Source organism: Pipra filicauda, unplaced genomic scaffold (assembly GCF_003945595.2).
Source record: "Pipra filicauda isolate LSUMZ 115617 unplaced genomic scaffold, ASM394559v2 scaffold441_size551697_pilon, whole genome shotgun sequence".
In the NCBI taxonomy this organism is placed as follows: Eukaryota; Metazoa; Chordata; class Aves; order Passeriformes; family Pipridae; genus Pipra; species Pipra filicauda.
The window spans coordinates 451,264-473,876 of NW_024104578.1; the positions used below are offsets into that span (position 1 = coordinate 451,264).

A 22,613-nucleotide genomic window follows, 5' to 3' on the forward strand; every position below is an offset into this window, starting at 1 on the left:
AGGGAAGTAAGATTGTTATCTGTAGTAGCAGTGCTGTATGCTGTTATGAAATCACTTGAGGTGATGCCTGGTGATAACAGTAACAGAGCTGCATGCAAGTGCTTTGTAGCCTCCAGATAGCCTCAGAATTTTAATGGTAGTCTTTTCCAACAAACAAGTAAAATTTTCAGTTTTCTTTTCCTATTTGAGAAGAACCAAGGATTGGACTTGTTATCTTCTCAGGATTTCTTATTTCTAGCAGCTTGGCTTAGTGTGAGGAACTTTTCTGCGAAAACATGGGGGAAAATTTTGCTAACTTTGAAGTGATAGTTATGTGGCTTTCACCAGATCAGTCAGAGAAGATCTCTCTTAGATTGCTATTGAGCCAGATTGCTGACTTGTGTCTTCTAGAGCTTTTCTGTTCCTGTGACCCCTTAAGGTATTCAAAATGCACTTTACTGGGGGCAGTGGGAGGGAAACTGACAACAAGGGAATTTAATCTCTACTGAAAAGCTAGATGTTTGAAGCAATGTAATTGAAAATGGTGTGCTGTTGCACTGTGTTTCCTGTGTAACTCATCTGATTTAAGACTGGCAGATTCCTGCTTTACTCTTGGAGAAACTGCTGTCACATGCATCACTATGTGTAAAAAGTTGCCATAAACTCTTGGTGCACCATTTCTTTCCATATTGCTCTTAATAATTTCTTGGAGTTCTTAACCATGTAAAATGAAAGGCATGGAGGAGAGAGAAGGTGATTCTCCGGGAAATTTTACAAAAAAGGTTCTGAAAGTCTTAGCGTTTTTTTTTTTTTTTGTCCCTCCCACCTCCCAAGCCCCTCAGCCAAGAAGAACAAAAAACCAAAACGAAACAAAAGCCAGAGAGCTCAGGTAAACAGCTCTTCTATTTTAAACAGAGAACTAGGAACAAGAGCTCTCTGAGTACTGGAAAAAATGAACTTTCGATTCCTCCACCTTTCTCCTGGACAGAGTCCTTGGCTTTCTCCCAGGAGGGCTGATAATACTCCCGTCTTTCTTCAGCCATGTACATTAACCAGCCTTGCTGTAATTCAGCAGCTTTGATATTTCTTCCTCCTGGGGCTTTGGTACCTTCATTGAGGCTGTGGAGGTAGGGAGCCAACCCCCTGAGTGATCGAGGCATGCTGGGAGGACGAGATGAGATGCACATTCTCCTCCCCGGTGCCCATCATCAGAGTCTTGAGCTTTGAGATACTGAGGAAGGGGATAACCTTCCTCCAGGCTTCCCTCCCTAGTGTGGGGGTGAAGAAGGGAACTCCTGGCAGAAAGTAGCTGGACAGCTCATCTAAGGTGCAGGATTATACAAGGGAAGCCTTTCTTCCCCTTCACTGGTGGATGAGGGACTCGCAGGTACCTGAGCCACATACTGCTGGAGATCTGCCATGAGTAGGGTATTACTGCTTTGTGCTTAAACAGGCTGTAAACTCTGGCCTACGACTTCAGTAGTTCTGTAGTAGAAAGATTCAGACTTGAGCAAAAAGATTTGAAATATGGCAGGCAGGTGGCTAAACATTTTGGAGACTCTAAAAGTTTTAAGACTATTTGAGAGTCAAGCCAATATGGGACATGCTTATCTCAGGGAAACAGTGTAGGCACCCACCCTTTCTTTGGTCTTTAGTGTGTGTGTGTAATTGGAGTGAGCAGATTTTGAAAACCAAAAGTACTGAATAGAAATACTGTGGGTCTTCAGAACCTAGACCCTGGCCAGGGCTGTCCCTGTGGCCTCAAACCAAATCCTTGTGTTAGTTAAGGCTGTAAATCCAGAGCAGCATGGCTGGTTTGGAAGCATGTATGCATGCATGAGCTCACCACTGCCAGTCTTTGAAGTTGCCTGTTGTTAGGCATTAATCAGCAAGAAGTACTTTATTCCCATCAGCATGGCCAAAAACAATGCTGCACAGCTGAGAGCAGCAAAGAGCTTCTCCTACAGGTTTAACAAGGTTTTGTTTTTCAGCTGAGGAGGCTAGAGAAGTGTGGAGAACCTAACATGAGCTCAGCCCTTCTTAGTGTTGGCTGCTCTGCTCTCTCGTCAGCACTTTGGGGCAATAACCAGCACAGAGTTAACACTGTCCTTCAGATTCAATGGTGTGAAGTAGAGGCTTGTATCGTGTGTTTGTTTCCTAACTCCCCTGCTTCTGTTCTAGGTCATTTTCCAAATAAAGCTATGCCTTCAGCAGGCACCTTGCCATGGATACAGGGGATCATCTGCAATGCCAACAACCCTTGTTTCCGCTACCCGACTCCTGGGGAATCCCCTGGTATTGTTGGAAACTTCAATGCCTCCATGTGAGTCTCTCTGCTTTTGCCTCAACTCTGTTCTTGGGGGGAACATAATGAAAAGGGATATTTGGAAGTCACCAACTAGTTGTAAAACTGTACAATATCAAGGGTTTTGCAGTTTCTACCACCACTGAAGTACCAAATTCTTCAGCTACCAAGTTCAGAGGGACTAGCAGACAGCTGGTAGGTGTGCAGTATCTTCAGGTCCAAGCAGTTGAAGCTCTTGGTGAATGAAAATCTCTGCCTTGATGAGAACTGAGTCCATTTGCTTATCGGGACTCAGAATTTGGCCCATAAAAAGGTACGTCTTTTTAAGATGCTCTTTTTTTCAGAGCATCTCTTTCCCTGGTTAATGAACCTCTGAACAAAGCAGAGTAAGAGGCAGTTGAAGGACAGGTCTGGGGGATACTCCCTGGCATTTGTCATTTATTACTGGCTAATGTGCAACAGAGTTTATGGCCAGCTTCCCTATACCTTGTCTGACTTTCTACATTAATACTGTCAGGTGAGCTAGGCTTGATGCAGAGTATAATGTGTCTGCAACCTGGAGAAACGTTTGAAAGGAGCAAGGACATACTTAAATTATTGTGCTTCCGAGGAGTAGTTTGCAGGCAGCAGGAGTCCCTCTCTGCCCCAGTCTTAAAAATGCTTTAAAATGCATGGATGTACCCAATGTAACTTAGTTTGACCTTCCTTTAGCAGACATCTTTTATTAGGGTCCTTGGATTGTCCTAGTGGATGCAGGGTTTTTTTGTGCTGGAGTGGCATAACTGAAAAAGACTAAAGTTTGGAATTGGTATGTAAAACTGTGTCTGTGGATGCTGGCTCACAGAGCTGATGAATGCTGCGTGTTTTTCTGTTTTCCCATCCCCAGTGTCTCCCGCCTGTTCTCAGATGCCAAGAGGTTACTGTTGTACAGCCAACAGGACACAAGTATAAAGGATGTCCAGAAGGTCCTGGGAAAACTACGCAAGTTGGGAAACTCCTCTGGCTTAGGTAAGAGAATGGCAAAAAAGAACCACCTACATCTGGCACTTCTGGTCTGGTTAATTCTGCATGTGTGTAAATTTCAGAAAGGTACCGTAATGGGAATGTGCATGATTACAACTTACAGCTCATCAAACCCTTTCCAATCCTGTAGAAGTACCTTAAGCTTCTCCTGTGTCAGAGAAGTTTGTATGCTCGTTAGCTTATTTGGTGGAAGTGAAAAGGGATGGTGTGCAATGCCAAGAACAGCAGCTGTTCTGGATGTGAAATTAAAATCCTCAACGCACCGAAGTTAGTCAAAATGCTGGCTTTCTCAAGGAGAATAAGTAGTGTTTCTTTTTGGAAAGTTATGTTGATATTTTGTCAAGCAGTGCACACAATGTAGCTGCAGTTTAGTGTCCTAACCCCTGAGCTCCAGAGGGAAGTGTGCTGGAAGAACACAGATGATGTTGGCCTCCAGTTTACAAACTTGAAGCTGGTTATTGTCTGGCAAAGAAGTATCCATTTCCCTTCTTGTATTTTGTTTTGGAGGGGTATCTTTGTTTCTATATGACTGTTTGGTGTAGTATAGTTCATTCTCTTCTATTGTCTGGCAGGATTTTGAATGGCAAAGTACAGAAGAAAATTTTTTTGTTTTGCACAGCCCTATTTACCATGAAAAATTAGAATCCTTATGTTGTGTGAGAAGATCTGGTGTTCCTTCCTGTACTGTGCAGATGAATGAATGACAAGTATGAGATCTCATGGGAAGCTTGCAGCACACCTGGGACATGAAAGAGCTCTGTCCAGTCTTGGGAAATGTGGCAGGTTGCTGGTTGCTTGTTGTTGCCAGGACTCTCTGATATGGCAATTTGTAAAAGTTTTTTGGGATATTTTTTTCTGAAAGGTTATTTATATTGGCTGCTGTGTTAGTGCTGCACGAGTCTCGTGGAAGTGATGGAAAGCAATGGTTTAGAAGGAAATACAGCAGGAAAATAGATCAGGGAGAACAACCATTGACTGTCTTCCTCTACAGCATTTATCCAGGCATATGGAGCTCTTTGAATGTGGGTAGTATTTTAGTGCTTTGTGTGAAAATTGCCCTTGGTTTTATGCCTCTCGTTCTTCCCAGCTCTTTTCATTTGAGCATGTCTCAGGCAGGCTGCAGGAAGAAAATACATTTGACTTGATGTGATGTGAGTAGTTCCATATAGTCTGATGTGTGCTGAGCACACTTAAAGAATAGATGGCATTTTTACATCCTTTCCTGTGTTGCTCAGTACGTTGCAGGTGACTTTGAAATAATCTGTATTGTTAGTGGTTGGCAGATACGTGTTCAATGTATACCATGTCACCAGGCCGTCTGTCTTTTTCCTCGGAGGACCTGGCAAGGGGCATCCTCACGCTTTTACCGAGATCTGCAGCAGCATTAGGGGGGAGAGCCTGCAAAGTGAACCCTTTTGCATGGAGATGGATACATAATGAGCACAGCCAAAATGAGCTAAGATGGTTATTTGCTGAGGGGAAGTTTGACACTGTTTTCATGGAGGCAATCAAACGCTTAGGAACAAGCTCTCTCCATCAGAATGACAGATACTGCTGTTAGTGGATTTTACACTTTGTGCTTGTAGCAGCATCTGCAAGGTAACTCTTCCAAAAAGAGTAGATACCGGTGTTTTGTATTGAAACATACAGTGAACATCAGACATGGACATTTAGAGGGAAACTAGCAAAGCCATAAGCTGAAGATCTCCTTGCTGGTAAGGTTTGAGGGGGAGTAGTGATTCCAAGAAGCGTTTTACACGCAGTATTGTACAAGTTGAAAGTCAGAAGGCTCATGTTTCTCTATACTGTAAAGATTAGCTGACTAAATTGCAAAAACAATACTCAGACCCAGTCATCACAGATCATAATTCTAGAATAAAATATTTCAAATGTGTAATCAGAAAATCAAACCTCTGAGTCATTAGAATGACAGAATGCCCATTGTTGGTAAGGCTTGTGGACAACAAAGCCTGTTTGTCCTTCTTATGGTCATCTACAAAGCCTCCAACTTGGGGGTCCCTGCTGCCCTTTCCTGCTGTGTGATTTGTTCTCTGACAGAATGCATGCATCCTCTAATCTTAGAAGTATTTATGTATTTATACTTAGTATTGCTTAGATTCATGTGCAAGGAAGGTCAGTCAGCCCTTCAGTTGCTGTTGACAGTGAGGTGTGAGAGATGCAAATCCTCTCCACTCTGGGGCGTTTGCTCTAGTGACTGGAAACCTAAGACAGCTGGAGTGGATGTTAGCTGTAAGAACACCCCCAAACCTCAAAGTACCATCTTTATACAGTTGTTTCCCCAATTAGCAGGAGGGCTGATTACCTGATGAGCCTAACTGAAAACATTGTAATACCCTCTGTGTCGTAGCTCTGGCCTGGACCTGAAGTTGTGTCAGTCGGTGGTGCTCAGGGGTGCAGCTTTGCAGCTTCCCCTGTGGAAGGGACTGTGTGCTCCCTGCTGTGTGCTGTGGGCTCTGTTGGAGTGTCTGCAGCTCCCTCATCCCCTCACACACTGCTCTCACTAGTGCCTGATGATTTTGAAACAGGTTTCCAGGAGGTGATCTTCTATTGCTGGTGTATAAACTGGAGCTGTGGTATAGATATTTTTTCTAATGCTGGTCATACAGAACATGCGTGTCTGTGTTTGGCTTCTGATGTCTGAATCTGTTCAGAGAGCATTTGCTAAAATCCTTTCACCTGAAGCTTCTTTCAAACAGCCCTCACAAACTAATGTTCAAGGTGTGACTCTTAGAGTTGTCTGATCTGAAATTAGGCATGCACTGAACCCTGGGGAAGGGAGATTTATTTAATGTGGCAGGTTGCTTGCACAAGTATGTGAAAGTGAATGTCTTGTCTTCGTTAAAGACAAGGTAGGTCACTAAGATTTTTGTTCTCATGCCAACATGCTTTGTGTCTCAGGCACTTCTTGATGCAGTGTGAGGTAAAATCCTTCATAACAGGGCTGTTTGTGCAGGAGTTTGAAGGGGAGCAGCATGGAAGAGCTCTCTCATGGAGAGAGGGGAAGGTGTCATCAGTAAGGAACAGTCCGCTGTTGCTTAATGTAGCACCTTTTGTGGCCAGGATGAAGTACTAACCGTGGTGTGAAGGAGTTCAGCACAGTTAAATGGCTGCTTTCAGCAAGACCTGAGCAGTGAAATCTACGTGCAGGCACACACATACCTTAACATAATCAATTTTGCAGGCAGGTGCCAGGTGCCCTCTCCGTCCCAGCACTTGTTACATCTCTGTCCAGCAATATCACCAAGGTCTTCTACACTCATGATAAGGGCAGAGTGCAAATCAGAACAGAGAGTCAAAGACCTTAGTGACAGCACTTCCAAGAGCGTGACATGGCTGCTGGGATTGCCAGCTGCAGTTGGTTTGGGTCACTGCTTGCAGGCACTGCATTTGCAACTGGCCTCAGTACCACTTTAGCAGATAAAGTGTTTGCAAGAAATAAGCTTTTGTTCTGTTTTGAAAGGTGGAGATACAGCTTGCTGTTGATTCTGAGGCACACTTTCTTTATTTCTTCATTCCCTCTACAGGGCTTCCAAATACTTTGTTCTGCAGTGCCATGGGGTAATAAATCAATGGATATAATTAAAGCCACCTTCTTTGGTTGTTGCTAACAGTTGCACATATAAGCCAGTCTGGCTGATATTTACTTCATTGCTCTCAGTTTTCAGTGATCCCAAAGGAAATGTTTCTATTTTTCTGGAAAGCAACCCAACCAAACAAAAATGAAGCAATGAAATAGGCAGAAGGAAACAAACATCGCCTAAGAAATTGCATCAGATCTCAGATTATTGTTCCACACGTGCCCTGCCTGTCTCAAGTTGTTTGCTGGATTAGTATTGCTCATGGCAGAGGAGAAACATAACTGGGTGTCATTCTCTGCTTATGTTGCACCTTGCTGCACAGACCGATGCTGAGACTGAAGGAGTTTGCAGCCTGTCTGGTCAGTGCTATTAGTGCTTCTTTCATTTAACAGGTAAAAAATGATGGAGGGCTTGGGCTAAAGAGCAGCCTTGGAGGAGGCTTTCTGGTGGCTGTGTCCTACTGTATGATTACAGGGTGTTCAGGGAAACAGGATGTTGTACATTGTCTGCTGGGTGACATTAGGTGATGGCTAACTCCCTCTTCAGTGTCATGTCCCTAACAAAATTGACCCCACACCCTCAAGCTAAACATTTAGATTGAGTCTTATACCTGCCTACGCCTCCCTGATTGAACTGGTTTCCTCCCTGGCTTCCCTTGGGAAGAATCCTAGCAAAAGCCACCCAGGCTAGAATGAGGACTAGCAAACCATATGTTCAGGTGGCCTTCACCCCTGGAAACACCTGCAGGCACCAGCTGTGGCAGGGTGGCATTCCTGTTGCTGTACATAAATATACAGCTGTGTTCTCTGATACTGTGCTCCATAGTGGCATACACATCCTTTCCTTTCCTTTAGGCCGGGGGGGGGGTAAAAACGTTGCCAAAAATGCTGCCCTGTGGTATCAGTAGAGAGATCTTGACTCACAGGGGCAGGTAGGAAGGACACTTTATGTCTCTTACTACAGGTAGTGGACAAAGTCTGTGTGAATCCAATGGGTCTGTTTTTTTTCTTTTGATTTTATCTTACACTGAAACTGGGAGGCTGACAGTCAAGAAGTATGCGAAGGTAGAAAAGACTTCTAATGGCAGTGTTAGTCCCAGGGTTTTGTTGGACAGTTAGGTATGTAGCTTTTATTAATGAGGTGGAATGATATTGGCATAATTCAGAAAATATCATAGTATAACTATAATACAACTGCATATGCTGTCACCATCTTCAACAGAGCCTACTTCTGCTTTCCTTAATATTCTGAAGCCAAAGATGAGATTAAACTAATAAAATGATCTTGGTAGAGGTTAAGGTACAAAGGTATGCTGTAGCATTAAATCTGTTCCCAGGAGAATCATGCTTGTTTCACAGGGGACTGTTCATGAACAGTTTTTACTACATGACTTAGCTTAGAGGTTGAGATGGGTAAATGTATGATTAGATAATGTGTATTGCCATCTTCTGATTCTGTAGAACTGGACTTTGGTGCTTCCTTTTGGTCTTAACGTCCTTGCTGCTGAGACACTTTTGAAGTGAGAAGTTTAGAATTATGCCAGCTTGGATTCTAGGTCGGTCTGTATGGATGTGAAAGGGCAAGACTGCAATCTCTTTGAATAGGGAATTAAAAAAAGCCATGCAGAGTTATGTTAAATCTGGCCTTGCTGTAGTGTTTGCACTTTACTAGGTGACACGAGCTTGAGAAAAACACTTCTGAGAATCCTATCACAGAATATTGTGTGAACCCTGTTAAAAACACACAAGTGGAATAGCAAGTTTGTCAGCATAAGCCTGCACTGACAGTAGGTTACTTTAGGACTGGCTAACCTGATGGTGCCAGCTAATAGGTTGACTTCGTGTAAGGAAGTTAACAGTGCCTGTAACTACAATTAGCAACAGAGCTATTCCAACAGAAACCTAATTGCCCTACTTTAAAGGCACCATCTTTATCTTGCCGTTAATTTGCTTTAGATAAAGACACAGTGATAAAGAAAGCAAGAATTGCTTACTGTGCTTGTCAGTAATTAATATTAGTATGTGCTGCAGAAGCAGGACAGTATTAAAAAGTTCTGGGTGCTTTCTTTAGTCTGTAGCTGACTTTTTAGTCTTAACACTGACTTTTATTTTAAACCAGCAAATAAAATGGAGAGTATTACGTGAACAATTACACCTTTCACATTTTGCTATTATCTCCCTCTTTTTGTATGCAGCCTTGTTGGTACAGCTTGCTAATACCAGGATTATGTTGCTGAAATTTAAACTGGATTAACTTCAATTTGCATTTTTTTCTATGTTTTCCACTCTGACAAAATTTCTAGATTTGTTCTCATTAATTTCTAATCTCAGAATTCTCAATAAATTGCCTGATTTGTGGAAGATTGCAATCGGTTTATTTAAGCTACAATCTGAAGTTGGTTGAGACAGCAGGGTAGAGACTTTTCACATGGAGCTTGGTGTTCGTAGTCCCCTAGGAAATTTGTAACACTGTTATCTGGTGAAAAGTTCAGCTTTCTCGGGGGATTTCCATGGGCCTGAGCTCTCATGAGAGTGGTGATTATGAAATTGTCCCATTTGGAAAAAGCCCTGTCCACTTCTGTGTCTGATTGGTATTGAGGCCAGAGTGTGTAATCTGGATCTGACCTCCCATATCTTTCAAGTTAATATTCAGCTTTGGAGCCATCTCTAGTAATAATACATTTTATCTTCAGCATGCGTTACAAACTCTTATTACCTAATTTTTACAGCATTCCTGTGATCTAAGTAAATAAACAGCTTCTAAGGAATTCTGAATCACAGTGGGATGTGGCAGTTTTCAGTGCAGTCAGGATGCAATAAAAGGTGATGGCTTTGAAATGTTGATGCTGAATCAAATTTATTTTTAGACAGGCAAGAGGACAGAGCACTGCTTGACTGAATTTTTTTGAAAATCCATGTCAGTTCAATTTTTTGTGGGCAGCCTTTTTCGTGGGAAACAGATGCTGTTCTATTTAAATATTTTTAGTCATTAGATGAGCGAGTGTTAATACCAGGATCCTGGCTTATTCTACCACCTGTTGCTGAATTTTTTTGCAGTTTCAGCAAACTGCAATATTCTTCACTTCCAACCCTAGGTTTTTTTTTTGTTCTGCTGTGTTATATTGAGTATTGGTTGGGTCTTGTTTGAGATACATTTTTAGTTCACTTTACAGTTTTTATGCTTATACTTTGCATATGTTTTGTTTCCAAAATTGTGGGAAAATCCTTTGAAATTAATTGCAACAGCTGCAGAATTAAAAAGTGCATATCCTTATGTATTTACTAAGTGTTAATAATTAACTGAGTTTGTAAAAACTGCATATTGCTTAGGCCTGTGTGGAATCAAATCCTCAGCTGATGAAAAAATGGTGTAGCTCTGAAAATTTAGTGGAATGTAGCTCATCTGTTAGCTGAAGATCTTGCCCTAGCTTTTTTTTTTTTATGCTGATCTGGCAGGATTCTTATGTGCTATATGTGGAGGAGATTCAGCCTGTTCTGTGACACACATCCTCTGGAAACAGCCAGAGTTTCCTTCCCTTTCTAATTTAGTTTTAAGGATGGTGCAATAAAAGACTCTATTAAGGAATTTTAAATAAGACCTTTTGCTGTGAGTTTTGATGTTTTGTGAGTTAGTATTTGCATGTATTTTTGCTAGACACTGTCAGAAGGTTTGTGTGACCTCTCAGGAGGTCCTTTCCTTGTGCTTCTCGATCTATTTTAATAAGTGCGGCTGAAACATAGCTGGACCCTATCTGAGGCTGACTGAGCATACACATGTGCCAGAAGGAGATTTGCTGATGGGACAAAGCTTACTGCAAAGATAGCAATATCTGAAGTCTGAGTGCTTGTTCTGGCTTGTGCCAGCCAGCTCCTTAGGAAAGCAGCAGCTGCTGCCTACCCACCAAAAGTGCTATTTCAGAACAGTAGGGGAAAAAAAAGTGCTTTGCCACTTGAGACAAGATGTGGACATCAAAGTTCTTTGTCCCAACAACTTTTGTTACAGCAAAGGCACAACTGTGTGACAACATGGTCAGCAGCCATGGCGTATATTATTATCCTGCTCTGTTCACATGCCCACTGCCTAGCAGGTGGAGAAAAGTGTGCTGTAAAGCCAGAGAACACAAATCAAGACAGTGAAATAGCCCTTCAAGACCACAAGTGTCTTTGCATGCTTGGTCTCTTTCCTTCTTTTTCATGTTATCTCTGCTTCTGCCTTAAAGTGTATCCATAGAAATAATGCAGAACCTGGTACACAGAACCAGGTTCCTAAAGTACCAGGAGGCACTGCTGTTCTGTGTCTAGTAGTAATGTTCCAGTCCTCTGTGTGAGACACAGTGGTGCAAATACTCTGTGTATTTTCAGCTTGCAAGTTATGTCAGAACTGAAGGGAAGGAATGGTTAGTATATTGACAGTCCAGAAGAGAACCAACCTGAAGTGTGAGCTCCTGAGACTACCAAGGCAGGGGCTGTTGGGAGCATCCTGATGTGAACAGCAGTGTAGCGTCGCACTTAGGATATAAGAGACATGATCTCCAGCCAAGCCATTATGTCAATTTGGGCAATCCTTATCTATTAAGCATCTGTTTTTCAGTTTTTCCCAAAGACTCAAAAAGTTCTTCAGCTATTTTGAAGTGGTGTTGCTCAACAGTCTGTTTTATAGTAGTGAAGGCTTTGAGTGGTTGCAAAGGTTGCCCTAAACTAGGCAGAGAAACCATAATCTTTTCTTTTAGTGCTAAAGCTTGAGGGTTTTTTCCTTTCTGTTGGACTTGAGACTCAAAACCCAAATTACTATCCATAAGGGTAACTTCGCAGTGACCAGCTAAACTGAAATGTAAGAAGCAATCATGGGAGATTGAAATAATCTAGATGTAGGTATATTTTCAGTGGACATAAAGAGTTGTTCTGGTTAAACTAGTTGCACTATAATAATTTGCTTATTGTTGTTAATCTTTAGCATTTTTCGGATTGGTTTGACTCTTTGTTCTAGAGGTGGCTTCTGCTGTAGTGTGCTAGATAAGGAGCATTAGGACTTGGCAATTATCTGGAAATGACAGGTCTTCCTGAAGATAGGAAAAGCAAGAGCCACTATGATCTGCTCACTGCAGGCTTGATATCTTGTTAAACTTTAGAATATGTCAGGTGTGAGTCAGGTTCCCCAAACTTTTGGCAAGTGAGAGGAAGGGATATCTGGCAGGATGAGTCTTCACACCCAAGGGAGGGGTGGCTTTTTCACTTCTTGTCAGCCTTTCTGCATAAGGAGGGGCAAACACAAGTACAGCATGGTCAGGGAGCTTCAGTCCTGGGAAGCTCTGCCTACCATTTTGCTTCAGGTTCACCATGGCCATGCCAGTTTCATGGGGGAAGCTCTTCCAACTGTACAGCTGGTGCTGTGATATGTTCCAAGTAGGAGGATACTACTGGGTTGGTTCTGCCTGCTTGTTTAGGGGACTCAGAATGGTTCTGATATGAGTGTCTTCTGTTTACATTTGAACCAGCAATCTCCCAGATGCATGCTTACATAAACAGCTTTCAAAAACACTTCTGCTGTTAATAATGGTCATTTGATTAAAATGTCCAGCCCTGCTTTTTCCTGTTACTTGAATTTCCACTAAATTTAAGGTCACTTGTTCAAGTACAAGGAATTCTGGACAGGGTCCTCTTTGGTCACAGCTTATTCTTTCAACTTCTATTTAGCTGCATGCTTTTTTAATGGCATAATGCCATTGCTTGCATGCTCACACCAGTGCTTGCCATTAGAGTAGCAATATGTGGTTGGATGTGACCATGGCATTTGGTTTTCAGTCTGTCTGTTGATTTTTATTTTTTTTCCCCCAATGTGTTTTACTGTCTGAGTTTATGCTTTGAAACACCTAAAAGCTGCATATTTTCTAGGGCATAATACTCCTAGTGCAATGAAAATCCAATCCTAACAGCAAAGCCTTACTTTCTGCCTCTTTACCAGGATCTATCTTGCCTTAAGCTGGATTTGACCTTTAGAAGGACCTTCTCTGCAGCCTGTACCATCCTTAAATGTGTTCTGTTTACCACTCCTGGAAATAATTTTGTTGAAATAATGAAGTATTGTATCTGGTCACATCTGTGGTCTGCCATCTCTGTGACTGACAAGCCAGTTCGGAGGCTGAGAAGTTTGCAGTTTGTCCTTATTTTGTGAAAATTAGTGTGAGAATTTTCAACCAGTTATAGCACCACACGATTTGGAGCTCTGCTCAGGACTTGCTTCTGAAGTGGTAGAATGAATGTACTTAAGGTGTTCCCTTGAAGTCTGTTTCATTTTTTGCACTGGTAGAAGCCTGCGTAATTTTTTTTCCTGCTTTTTTCGTTGGCAAGCTGTATTTCACAGTTGTCTGTGCTGATAACAGAATTTGTCTTGCAGCAGGGAAGGCCACGAGAATATCTCTTCTGTGGCATTACATGGGGCTTGGGGAGGTGTTTGGGTGTGCCCCTCCATAGGCAGAAGGTCTGCAGGCTGTGTTTGCTGGCAGGGCTGCTGGTGCCCAGCCTGCAGCTTTTGCTTCTGGGATTTGTGTCTTGGCTTTCTGATGCAGAGTCTTTCTGTCATCATGTGTGTCATACTGGAGGAGGGCCTGATGGCTTTTGGGACTTCAATAACTGCACAAAGGGAGGTATGAGCCTTGTGTTGGCTGCTGGCTTCCCACGGAGAGCAGAGGTGGGATCTCAGCTGGCTTAAATGGGCTCTGCATCCTTGAAATCACCCCCAGTGAAGGCTAACTGAGGATTGTGTCGTGTATGTGACTAGTGTAGGCTGTGAGCTGTGCTTTTGCCAGAGTCATTGTGCTGGCCACTAGATTTAAAGCTCTTCTAAGCAGAAATAGTGACTTATAGAGGACTGGAGGTGGTCCCAATGTTTACACTCTCAAGATGAGAGAGAAGACCTGGGCCTGTTTCCCCTTCTCTCAGGAGAGATCCCAGCTGCTGGAGATGGATGGCAGGCTGCCTCCTCTCTACTCAGATCACCATTTGGCATGGCAAATATATGAAGACAATGGGCTCTGGTTAAGGGGGTGCTCACTTTGGTGTTATCTAATGTCTGCAGAGGCGGCACTGTTGGGTGTCTGATGGCCTCGGAGCAGAGAGCTGCAGCCCACTGTAAAAACAGGGCAAGCCATGGCTGCACAAAGAGCAGCACTTTGACTGTGAGCAAATTAGGCTTGTATTTTCCCACTAGTCAATCCTGCACAACAGGCCTGCTGAGCTGCTTGATTTCTTGTCAGCAAATCAGGGTATGGCTGTCCAACTTTTTCAGAGCGCAGTTTTAGCTCTTGCCAGCATCAGTAGGTACACAGGCAGCTCTGAGAGCTGTTCCCACCACACAGGGGGAAGGCTGCCCTAGAAGAAAAGAGCAATTAAAACGTAGTAATTGCTTAAAAAAGAAAAAAGCCAACTTAAGAAATGTTACTTTATCATGCTCTCTGGATGTGTTGTCCAAGGTTAGGAGTATGATGAAGGTGGGAAACTGTTCCATCTGAAAGGTTTCCTTTTTTCACTGTCAGTTGGGGTCATTGGCTCACTAGGGTACAGTGCAGTGACATGGTTCACCATTAGGAGACTGTTGTGCCCTCTGGATGGTTGTCAGTTTACTGCAGATGATTGTCAATTTACAAGTTTTTGGTTCTCCTGTTGAAGTTGTTTGAAAGCCTTTTTTTTTTTTTTTTTTTTTTTTTTTTTTTTTTTTTTTTTCCAATGGGAAGTAGCTTCAGACTGTAGATCTTCTGTCTACAAATCAGTGTTGGGTAATGAGTGTGACAATCAGTCCAGGTGTTCAAGTGCACCCATCACCTATGCATGAGGAATACTTCTCAGATAATGAAAGTTAATACAAAATTCCAGTGTACAAGGTAACTGTGTGACAGCATTTGGTTTGCTTGCCCTGGTCCTGTCACCTTGTGAGCGTTTGCTGAAAGGTAAGGCAGGCTTCTAGCCAGAGACTTTGTGGTGGTCATGTGTGCTACCAGTAAATGCTCTCAGCTGCTGGAACTGGAGCTTCAGCTCTTGCTCTCGGCTTCAGCCTCTTCATGTGCTTGCAAAAACTCCTGTTGCTGGAAGTGTGACTAGTGAACAAGCAATGCCCTGGGTGAAGCAGGCCTGTGTGACCAGGCTGCCTCGTGACCTAGTTCTTCAGTTGTGCCTGGGCACTGTGGAATAGTTTTGCACAAGCCTGACGGCCAGCTGTGTGATCAGGCTGGGCCTTCCCTTGCTGTAGAAGCATGGCTTTACCTGAGTGGAGAACTGTGAATATGAACTCTTTAAAAAGGGAGAAGAAACTGCAGGTGCCTCTGACTGTGCTGTGCTGGGAACCCACTTCTCTTTTTTGTCTCCCTTGGGCACTAGCTGAAGCCTGCTGACTCTAAAGAATGAAACTAAAGCTTCTCATGCCTCACCCTGTCTCGCTTTTCATCTTGCTGTGATGCCTTCATGTTGCTTTTACAAAAATGATTGGGTTACCCTATGGTCAGTCTCTGTGGTGAGAAATAAGGGTCAGAATTTAACATCAGCTTCTCTGTTGCCTTGATACTTGACTATTATGAATACAGGCTTAGCCAAAGGAATGAATATAAAGAAAATAACATAGCTGTTTTCAGCCTTGCATGTTCCATCAGTAGAGAGTGAAATCCCCTGATGATAAATTGTCGTGTCTGTAGATCAGACACACTGCCCTGCTTTCCTCTTGGCTGTTGAATTATCTTTCGGCATGAAGCCCCTTCTCCCTTTTCCTGCACCCAGTTCTTTGTAGGAAGTCAAGATATATGAGGCTGTGAAGAAGGTTTGACTGTCACAGTGTTTTCACTGAGTTTGTTAGCTTTAAACTGTCTTAAAGTTGGTATATTGCAGATTACAGGCGCAAACCCTTTGGGCAGAAACCCCACAAATTAAAGTCAGACCTGGTGAGCTGTGTACTCTACAGCGGACTGAGATATGTGGAAATAACACTTGCATGCCTTTTATTTTTAGAAGGCAGTGTTCAGGATATGAAAAACGTAGCCACAATTTCCGTGGGGTTTTGTTTTTCCACCCTATTGTTTCATCATGACAGACAGTGCACCATTAAGTTTCTGGAGGAAGGTATGGGCCTTCTCTGCTTTCAAGTGAAGCAGGAAAGAATGAGAGAGAAGTTTGAGGAGAAAGGTCTTGTTCTGTAACCTGCCTCTAGAGGCTTTTTTGTTCTGCTTGCTTGTGGATCTTCCCAGTATTGTTGGAAATTGTCACTGCTTACTGTGGGACCTGTTACAGTCATCCTTGCAGTAAGATCAGCAAATTAAAACTTGTTCCTAGCCGTGGTTTCAGAAGTAACTAGGGAGGTGTTTCTGGAATGAGGACACTAAAAACGTCTGGCTTTTGGACCACAGGTACTTCACTGCACAGTCGGTGCTTCAGTTCTGGTCTGCATGGAACAGAGACCTCACATAGCACTGACTTGCTGTTTTTCTATAATGCACATTTTTGTTTTGATGTTCCATGTAATCAATAATTTAGCAAGCATAGAGGTTGCTTTTCTTCACTAATTCATGTGACTATCTTGAGCTGCTTGAGCAGGTTTTTTTTTTCTCTTTTTTTCTATTGTCACAAAATTTTGGCTCTCGAGCAGAGACTGATTGGCCTACCATTGTGCTCAGGAATGAAGGTGCTGGAAAAAATTAGGCTGTCAGAAAAATGTAAATCTTAAAAATATTTAAAACAGTGTTACAGTCCCGTAGGAGATGCTCTGCAGTCTGAAAGTCCAAGAGTTTCTAGTTTCAATGCCCAGAATGCAGCCTCCAAGGTTCTTTTGAACTGTGTGGAAATGAAGGACAGCTGTGCCTTTCACAAAGACAATATCCGTGAAATGCTGCCACGTGGGATTCTCTAATCCTGACCGGTGACTTCAGGGAGGAAGGAAGGTTTTGTGGTTAAAAGGCACAAGACCTCCAGAATCTAACAACTCTCAATTCTACTGGAAGCTTCCTTATGTGACCATATGAAGGATCTTTCTCCCTGCCCTGCATGGGAATTGGACTTCCTTCTGCTTGTTTCATGTGAATAGGGACAGTCTACTGTTGTGTTGCCACACTGTGCCCAAACTAGTTAGAACAAAAGCACTTCATCCCTGCCAGACCTGCTGGCATTGGGGGTTATTTGCATGATTTATATGCAAAGTCTCTGCTTTACTATCTTTGTTCTGCTGTTGCTCCCTTAGTGTCAGGACTGAAACTGTAAAAGTAATCTGCCATGGGGAAAAGCTGTCTCAGTATTACTTCTGCAGACATTTATCCCACCACTGAATAAGCCTGATGGTTCACATCAGATCTGACAGTCCTGGAGTGTGTTTGTTCAGTCTGACCTGAGGTTCATCTCCACACTTATGCCTGGGGCTTGGCTTGCTTGCTGGGACCTGTGGTTACAGCCACAGGCCATACCCTGCTGCAGGACTGCAGCTCCTTTGGTTTTGCCTTGAAGATGAAGGCAAGAGGGAAGGAAAGGCTGCATGTCTTTGTCGGGAGGCCTGTGGAGAGACTGCTCTGTGATGTGCTGCCTGGATGCTGCAGCTGCATTTTTCTGTGCCCACCAGCTTGCAAGGGCTGACCATAAGGATGCTCTTGGGGAGATGTGTGAGTTAAAACGTGTTTGAGCTGACATATTTTGCCTCATGTTTGAGTTACTTGATAGGGTGTCTGAACTTTTTTGGCAGGAAAATACTGCCGTAGTAGGCTCATGGTGGTAAAATGAGTTCTTTCACTCGAGGTGTTTGCATTATTAGGTAAGCTTGGTATTAGCCTTCAAAAAACTCACCTGTTTCTTTTGTTTCTATTTTTTGAGGAGTTCTTTTAAATAGCCCTCTTGTATTTCCTCAAGTCCTAGTGGGCAGGCGGTTGTGTCGGAGGGGAATGGCTGTTTTCAAGAGGAAGCCTTTATTAACTCTTGACTTTTTGAGTTATCCTGGGAAGGAATTTAGATATTGCAGTGTTAGGTGCTCTTCTGTGGTTTCATGTGCAAGTCGTTTTTCGTGCCTCTGTGATTGAGACGGGTTGCATAAGACACTGACCCACAAGTCCTGGAAGTAGGACCACATGGGATGGGGGAGGAAAATGCATGGTAAGAAAAGGCTAGCTGTTTGCTTAGGGCACTGCAGCCAGGATCGTGGTGTTGGGATTTAGCTCCTTGGTCTCGCAGAGCTTTCATGTGTGGCCTTGGGTTAGTGAGCACGGGTTCGTGATCAGCTGGCTGGAATCCAAGCATTGTCCCACAGTTTTGGTAACTTCATGTTCTGTTTCCTTCGTGTTTTCCTCCAAATGATGATGAAAACTCCTTCAGATGTTTGTAGGCGTTCCTTGGAAGGCAGCTTTGATTTTCAGCAAATTCTGATGTTGAGCAAGTCTGAAAATGCTAGGCATGACAAAAAAGGCAGGGGATAAGTGCTGTGTTAATGCTGGGCTGGTTAATTATAGCTGTGGAAGATGGCAGGCTCTTTGTTACTCCTCCTCATGATTATAGACCGGCCAGCAGGAATCTCAGTGTAGTTCAGGTTGCTCTCCTGCAATTGCCTATAGAATATGTCCCCGACCAAGAAAATCCTGCTTCCATGTGGCAAAAAAAACCTCCAAACCAAACCCACAAACAAAATAGCCCCGGCAAACCCCAAAGCAGCAAAACACTGTGGAAACAGAAAAGTGGGGGAATCATTGCCTTTTTTTTTAAAAAAAAGGTGTGTGGCCCTTTAAGAGAAGCTTGAAAAATATCTTAAATGGCGACAGATTAAATGAAAAAGCTTGCAAACATCTGATCTCTGCATGCCAGTGTGCTTTCAGCCAGCCACCCCTTTGTCCATCTGAGTTTCTGAACAGTAGATGATCTCACCAAAAAATAAACAAGCTGCAGAAGTGCTTAGGGAGTTTGGCGCATTTAGGAATAATTAACCAAGGAATCGGGGGGGGGGGGGGGGGGGGGGGATTTTTCCTCCAGCTACGGCGAAGCAGGGTGCTTCAGCTGGAAAGAAAAGGACGTTTTTGTTATTGCAGGAGCCGGCTCTTTTACCAGCCTTTCCCCGGGCTGGGAGTGGGGGGTGATGGTTTTTTTTTTTTTTTTTTTGGGGGGGGGGGGGGCTCAGTGGGGCGTTTGCACGGCCTCAGACCCGGCACGTTCACGAGTGGGTCCTGCTGCGTGGGGAGAGAGAGAGAGAGAGAGAGAGAGGAGAGGGCGAGGGAGGAACTTTTTTCGCCCCAGAGTAACCTCCGCGCCGCCTCAGCAGAGGCGGGTGATTTTACTTTTTTTTCGCCGTGGAACAAAAAAAGGCAGCGGGGAATTTGTAACTGGATATGTGGATGAGGGAGCAATGACCGTCAGTAACCCCGCGCGCTTCGTGCCGCAGGAGCGGAGCGTGTGGATTCTATTCCTCCCCCCGACGGCTGCTCCGCCTGGCTCCGGCCGGGAAGCAGAAGTGGCACCCGAACCACCGGTCCCCCTGGTACAGCTGTTCTCTGTAGGACGAGGGGGGAAGTGCAAACTCTTAGTTCTCCCATGTCATTACTTTCTCTTTAGGGCTGGCTCGTTGTTTCCCCACTGTTTGCTCTGGGCTGCGTGAGTCCTCCTTTCCTAGAGTGGTAAAACAAACAAACAAACAAAAAAAACCCAACAAAAAAACAGCCTTGCTGGTTTTGTCTTAGCTCAGCCTGGAAATCTTCACCCTGGTAAATCCTGTGGTGCTTGCTCTCTCTGCCTCCTCCTGGCATAGCTGCTTTGCTCATCGCTGCTTGTTTGCAGAATCACAGAATATTCTGAGTGGAAAGGGACCCGCAGGGATCATCATGTCCAGCTCTTAAGTGAGGCCCATAGGGGGGTCAAGCCTGCTGTCTTGGTTTTATTAGCACCATCATGAAGGCAATAGTGTTCTCTCTCTCTTGAAGAAAATAACAAAACCAAAACAGAAAAAAACAAAAAGAAAGAAAAAAACCAAGAGAAAACCAAACAAAAAACCCACCCCCACACACCAAAAAACCAACCAAACAAACCAACAAAACCCCCAAAACCCAACAGAGAAACACCCCCCAAACAAACAAAAAACCAAAACTACCCCCCTCCCCCCAACTGAAAAAAGTAACCAAACCCAAACTGCAAGACGAAAATCCAAAACAGTGTTTGAGGGTCAGTTTCTTAAGGTCCAGGTTTGTGACTTCAGTAGTGTGCTTGGATTACAATTTCCCTATGGTTCCCCTCTTCTGTGGTGAAGATACGAATTTGTTTTAAAGCCAGGAGGTGAAACACCAATGGCTTGAGAAGGTGAAGCTTTTGGGAGAGAAGTTGGAAAAAATCCTGCAAATGTTTTTTTTTAATTCCAAGTGGTTAAGATTGTTTGCTAGATCTTTGTGCAATTCTATATCATACCTGTGTGTCTGTATATGTCAGACTTAGAAATTTGTGGTAGAGTACATTTACTATTAACATAATTGACTGCGGGATGGTAAATCCCTTGGTGGTCCATGCACCAGCTCAGTCTCATGTTCTGTAACAACACAGGGATTAAGTGCTAATGCTGGGTTTCAGCCCAGATGAGGGGAAAGCTTGGTGTATCTTGCTTCTGTGTACATATGTGCAAATTGAGCTGAACTAATGGTGTTAAAGGGAGCTGTTTTTAAAGGTGGGTTGTTGGTTTTTTTGTTGGAGTTTTGAATTTGTGGGGGTTTGTTTGTTTGTTTGTTCGTTTGTTTGGTTTTTTTCATTGGGGGGTGGGGGAGAGGGGGTTGAGGTCAAGACATCATAGATTGACATTTCTGATGTCTGCAAAGCTTCACAACACTTTGCCAGCAGCTCCTCTTTTCCCTTTGTGCCATGGTTTGTGTAATTCCCTATCCTCCATTTGTCAGCTTTGCTTTTCCTGTTCAGAGCTCTCACATGAGTTTCCTTTTGGCTTTGCCCTGACCAGAACGTTTCTTGTTTTGTCACTTTCCAGACTTGAAACTTCGGGATTTCCTGGTTGACAATGAGACATTCTCAGACTTCCTCCACCATAATGTGTCCATGCCATCATCTGCAGTAGAGGAGTTACTGAATGCAGGGGTCAACCTCCAGCAGGTAAAGAGCACTTTCAACCACTAACATAATGCTTGTCTGTTGTTTGTTTAGCCATAGTGCCAAGATCCACAGCGCAGAAACCCTTTGAGATAGATGTTGTACAAACACAGAGGAAAATGCATTCCCTGCTTCTCTCTTCCATCCTGCCCTCTCAATTTACTGTCTTATTTGATTGTAAGCTGTAAAAGGACACTGGGAACACATGGGCAAATGTTTTGGTCTGCCTGAGATCTCAGGCTAAACTGAATTTCTTCTTTCCTTTTTTTTTAGTGTAAGTAAAACATTAATTAGGTTGCTTGTGCTGTTCTAACTGTTCGGTCACTCAGCTTGGACTGGAGCAGGGTTTCTGTGTGCCTTATAGTCCTGTGCAGCAGAAGGAGGCATGCTTTTAGGTTTGTGGCCAACTCTTCAAGACAGACACACTGTATATTATGTACTACAGGAGTCCTGATATCAAATGAGACTCCTGAGCGCTCCCATGGAGCCGTAAACACAGCCATTGGTGACAGTGGGCTAGAGCCCCTGTCTTATGATGGCTGTCTGCCATTGTCAGGTTCATAACGTGTTTTTTGCTAGTCTTGATGCATTAGTCCACCAGCATCCTTTCCAATGCAGAAGTCAGAAGAGACTTCAAAGGAGACCCATGGTTCTCTTGAGGCGTTGCAAAAGATGATATGCAAAAGGAGAAGGAAATCCATTCTGCCTCCCAACTCCGTATCAGATCTTTTCATTGAAGTGGGATGGATTAATAGTCCTTTTAGTCTTTGTTTTCATGTAGTTACAGATGCTGTGCTGCTTTGCACGAGTTGTGTTGTTCTTCAGTAAATTCTACTATGCCATCTGTTTTAGTGCAGTTTGATAGTTAATACTGTAAGTTAAGGATATGTTCTACTAAAAAAAATGTGGAAAAAATTTCTTACTCGTTTTAGGGTGCAAGTTTTGTTTTATTTGAAACTAATTTGCCTGAAATTCAAGCTAGATTAAGACAGAATCATGGTACGGATGGTTCTGGAATGATAGCTGGAAGACTTCAGCAACAGCAACATAGTCATTCTTCCTAAACTGGTGTGGAGAGGCTTTTAAAGCATGCAAAAAATCCAGCTCTCACACTTACCTTGCGTGGCTGCCACGTTGTATCGGTTGTACAGGGCAAAGCCAGTGGAAGGCGAAAAAAGCTTAGCTTTCATCTGTATAACATGTCTGAAGGGCAGTCAAGGGGTGATTGATCATCTAGTTCTTCCTTGAATGATTTAAGCTGCGTTCTTGTTTATGTAATTCTTGAGCTCGTTCTGCTAGGGCACTGGGAGTGAGGCTGTTAAATCTTAACAGTGTTTCGTGCTCGGGGATGGCAGGGAGAGCTGACAGGGCAAGAGGGCAGTAAGCTGCAGAGCAGTGGCCCACCAGATTTTCTTTGAGCACTTTTCTAACACAGACGGTAACTAGAGATGTAGAGCTCTCTCCTCCTGCAGAATGACTTCATCTGAGTCACAAAATGGACCCCTTTGATTTTGTGGGAGATCTGGGTTGTAGATCTGACCTCGCTGCTGAGCTGACTTCAGTATTAATAGGCAGCAGTTATTAGGTCTCTGTATGGGTGGGTCATATAGAAGGGCCTATGCAGAGAAT

The 22,613-nt window shown here is 43.5% G+C and overlaps 1 protein-coding gene across 2 annotated transcripts in view; it reads left to right on the forward strand.

Moving 5' to 3' along the window:
- ABCA1 (ATP binding cassette subfamily A member 1) overlaps positions 1-22,613 on the forward strand; it is a 90,248-nt gene that overhangs the window by 23,094 nt on the left and 44,541 nt on the right. For both annotated transcript variants that reach the window (XM_027714400.2, XM_027714402.2), the window contains exons 4-6: positions 2,161-2,302; positions 3,171-3,292; positions 20,866-20,987. In XM_027714400.2, the coding sequence (XP_027570201.1) occupies positions 2,161-2,302; positions 3,171-3,292; positions 20,866-20,987 (386 nt within the window). The remainder of the gene's footprint in view (positions 1-2,160; positions 2,303-3,170; positions 3,293-20,865; positions 20,988-22,613) is intronic.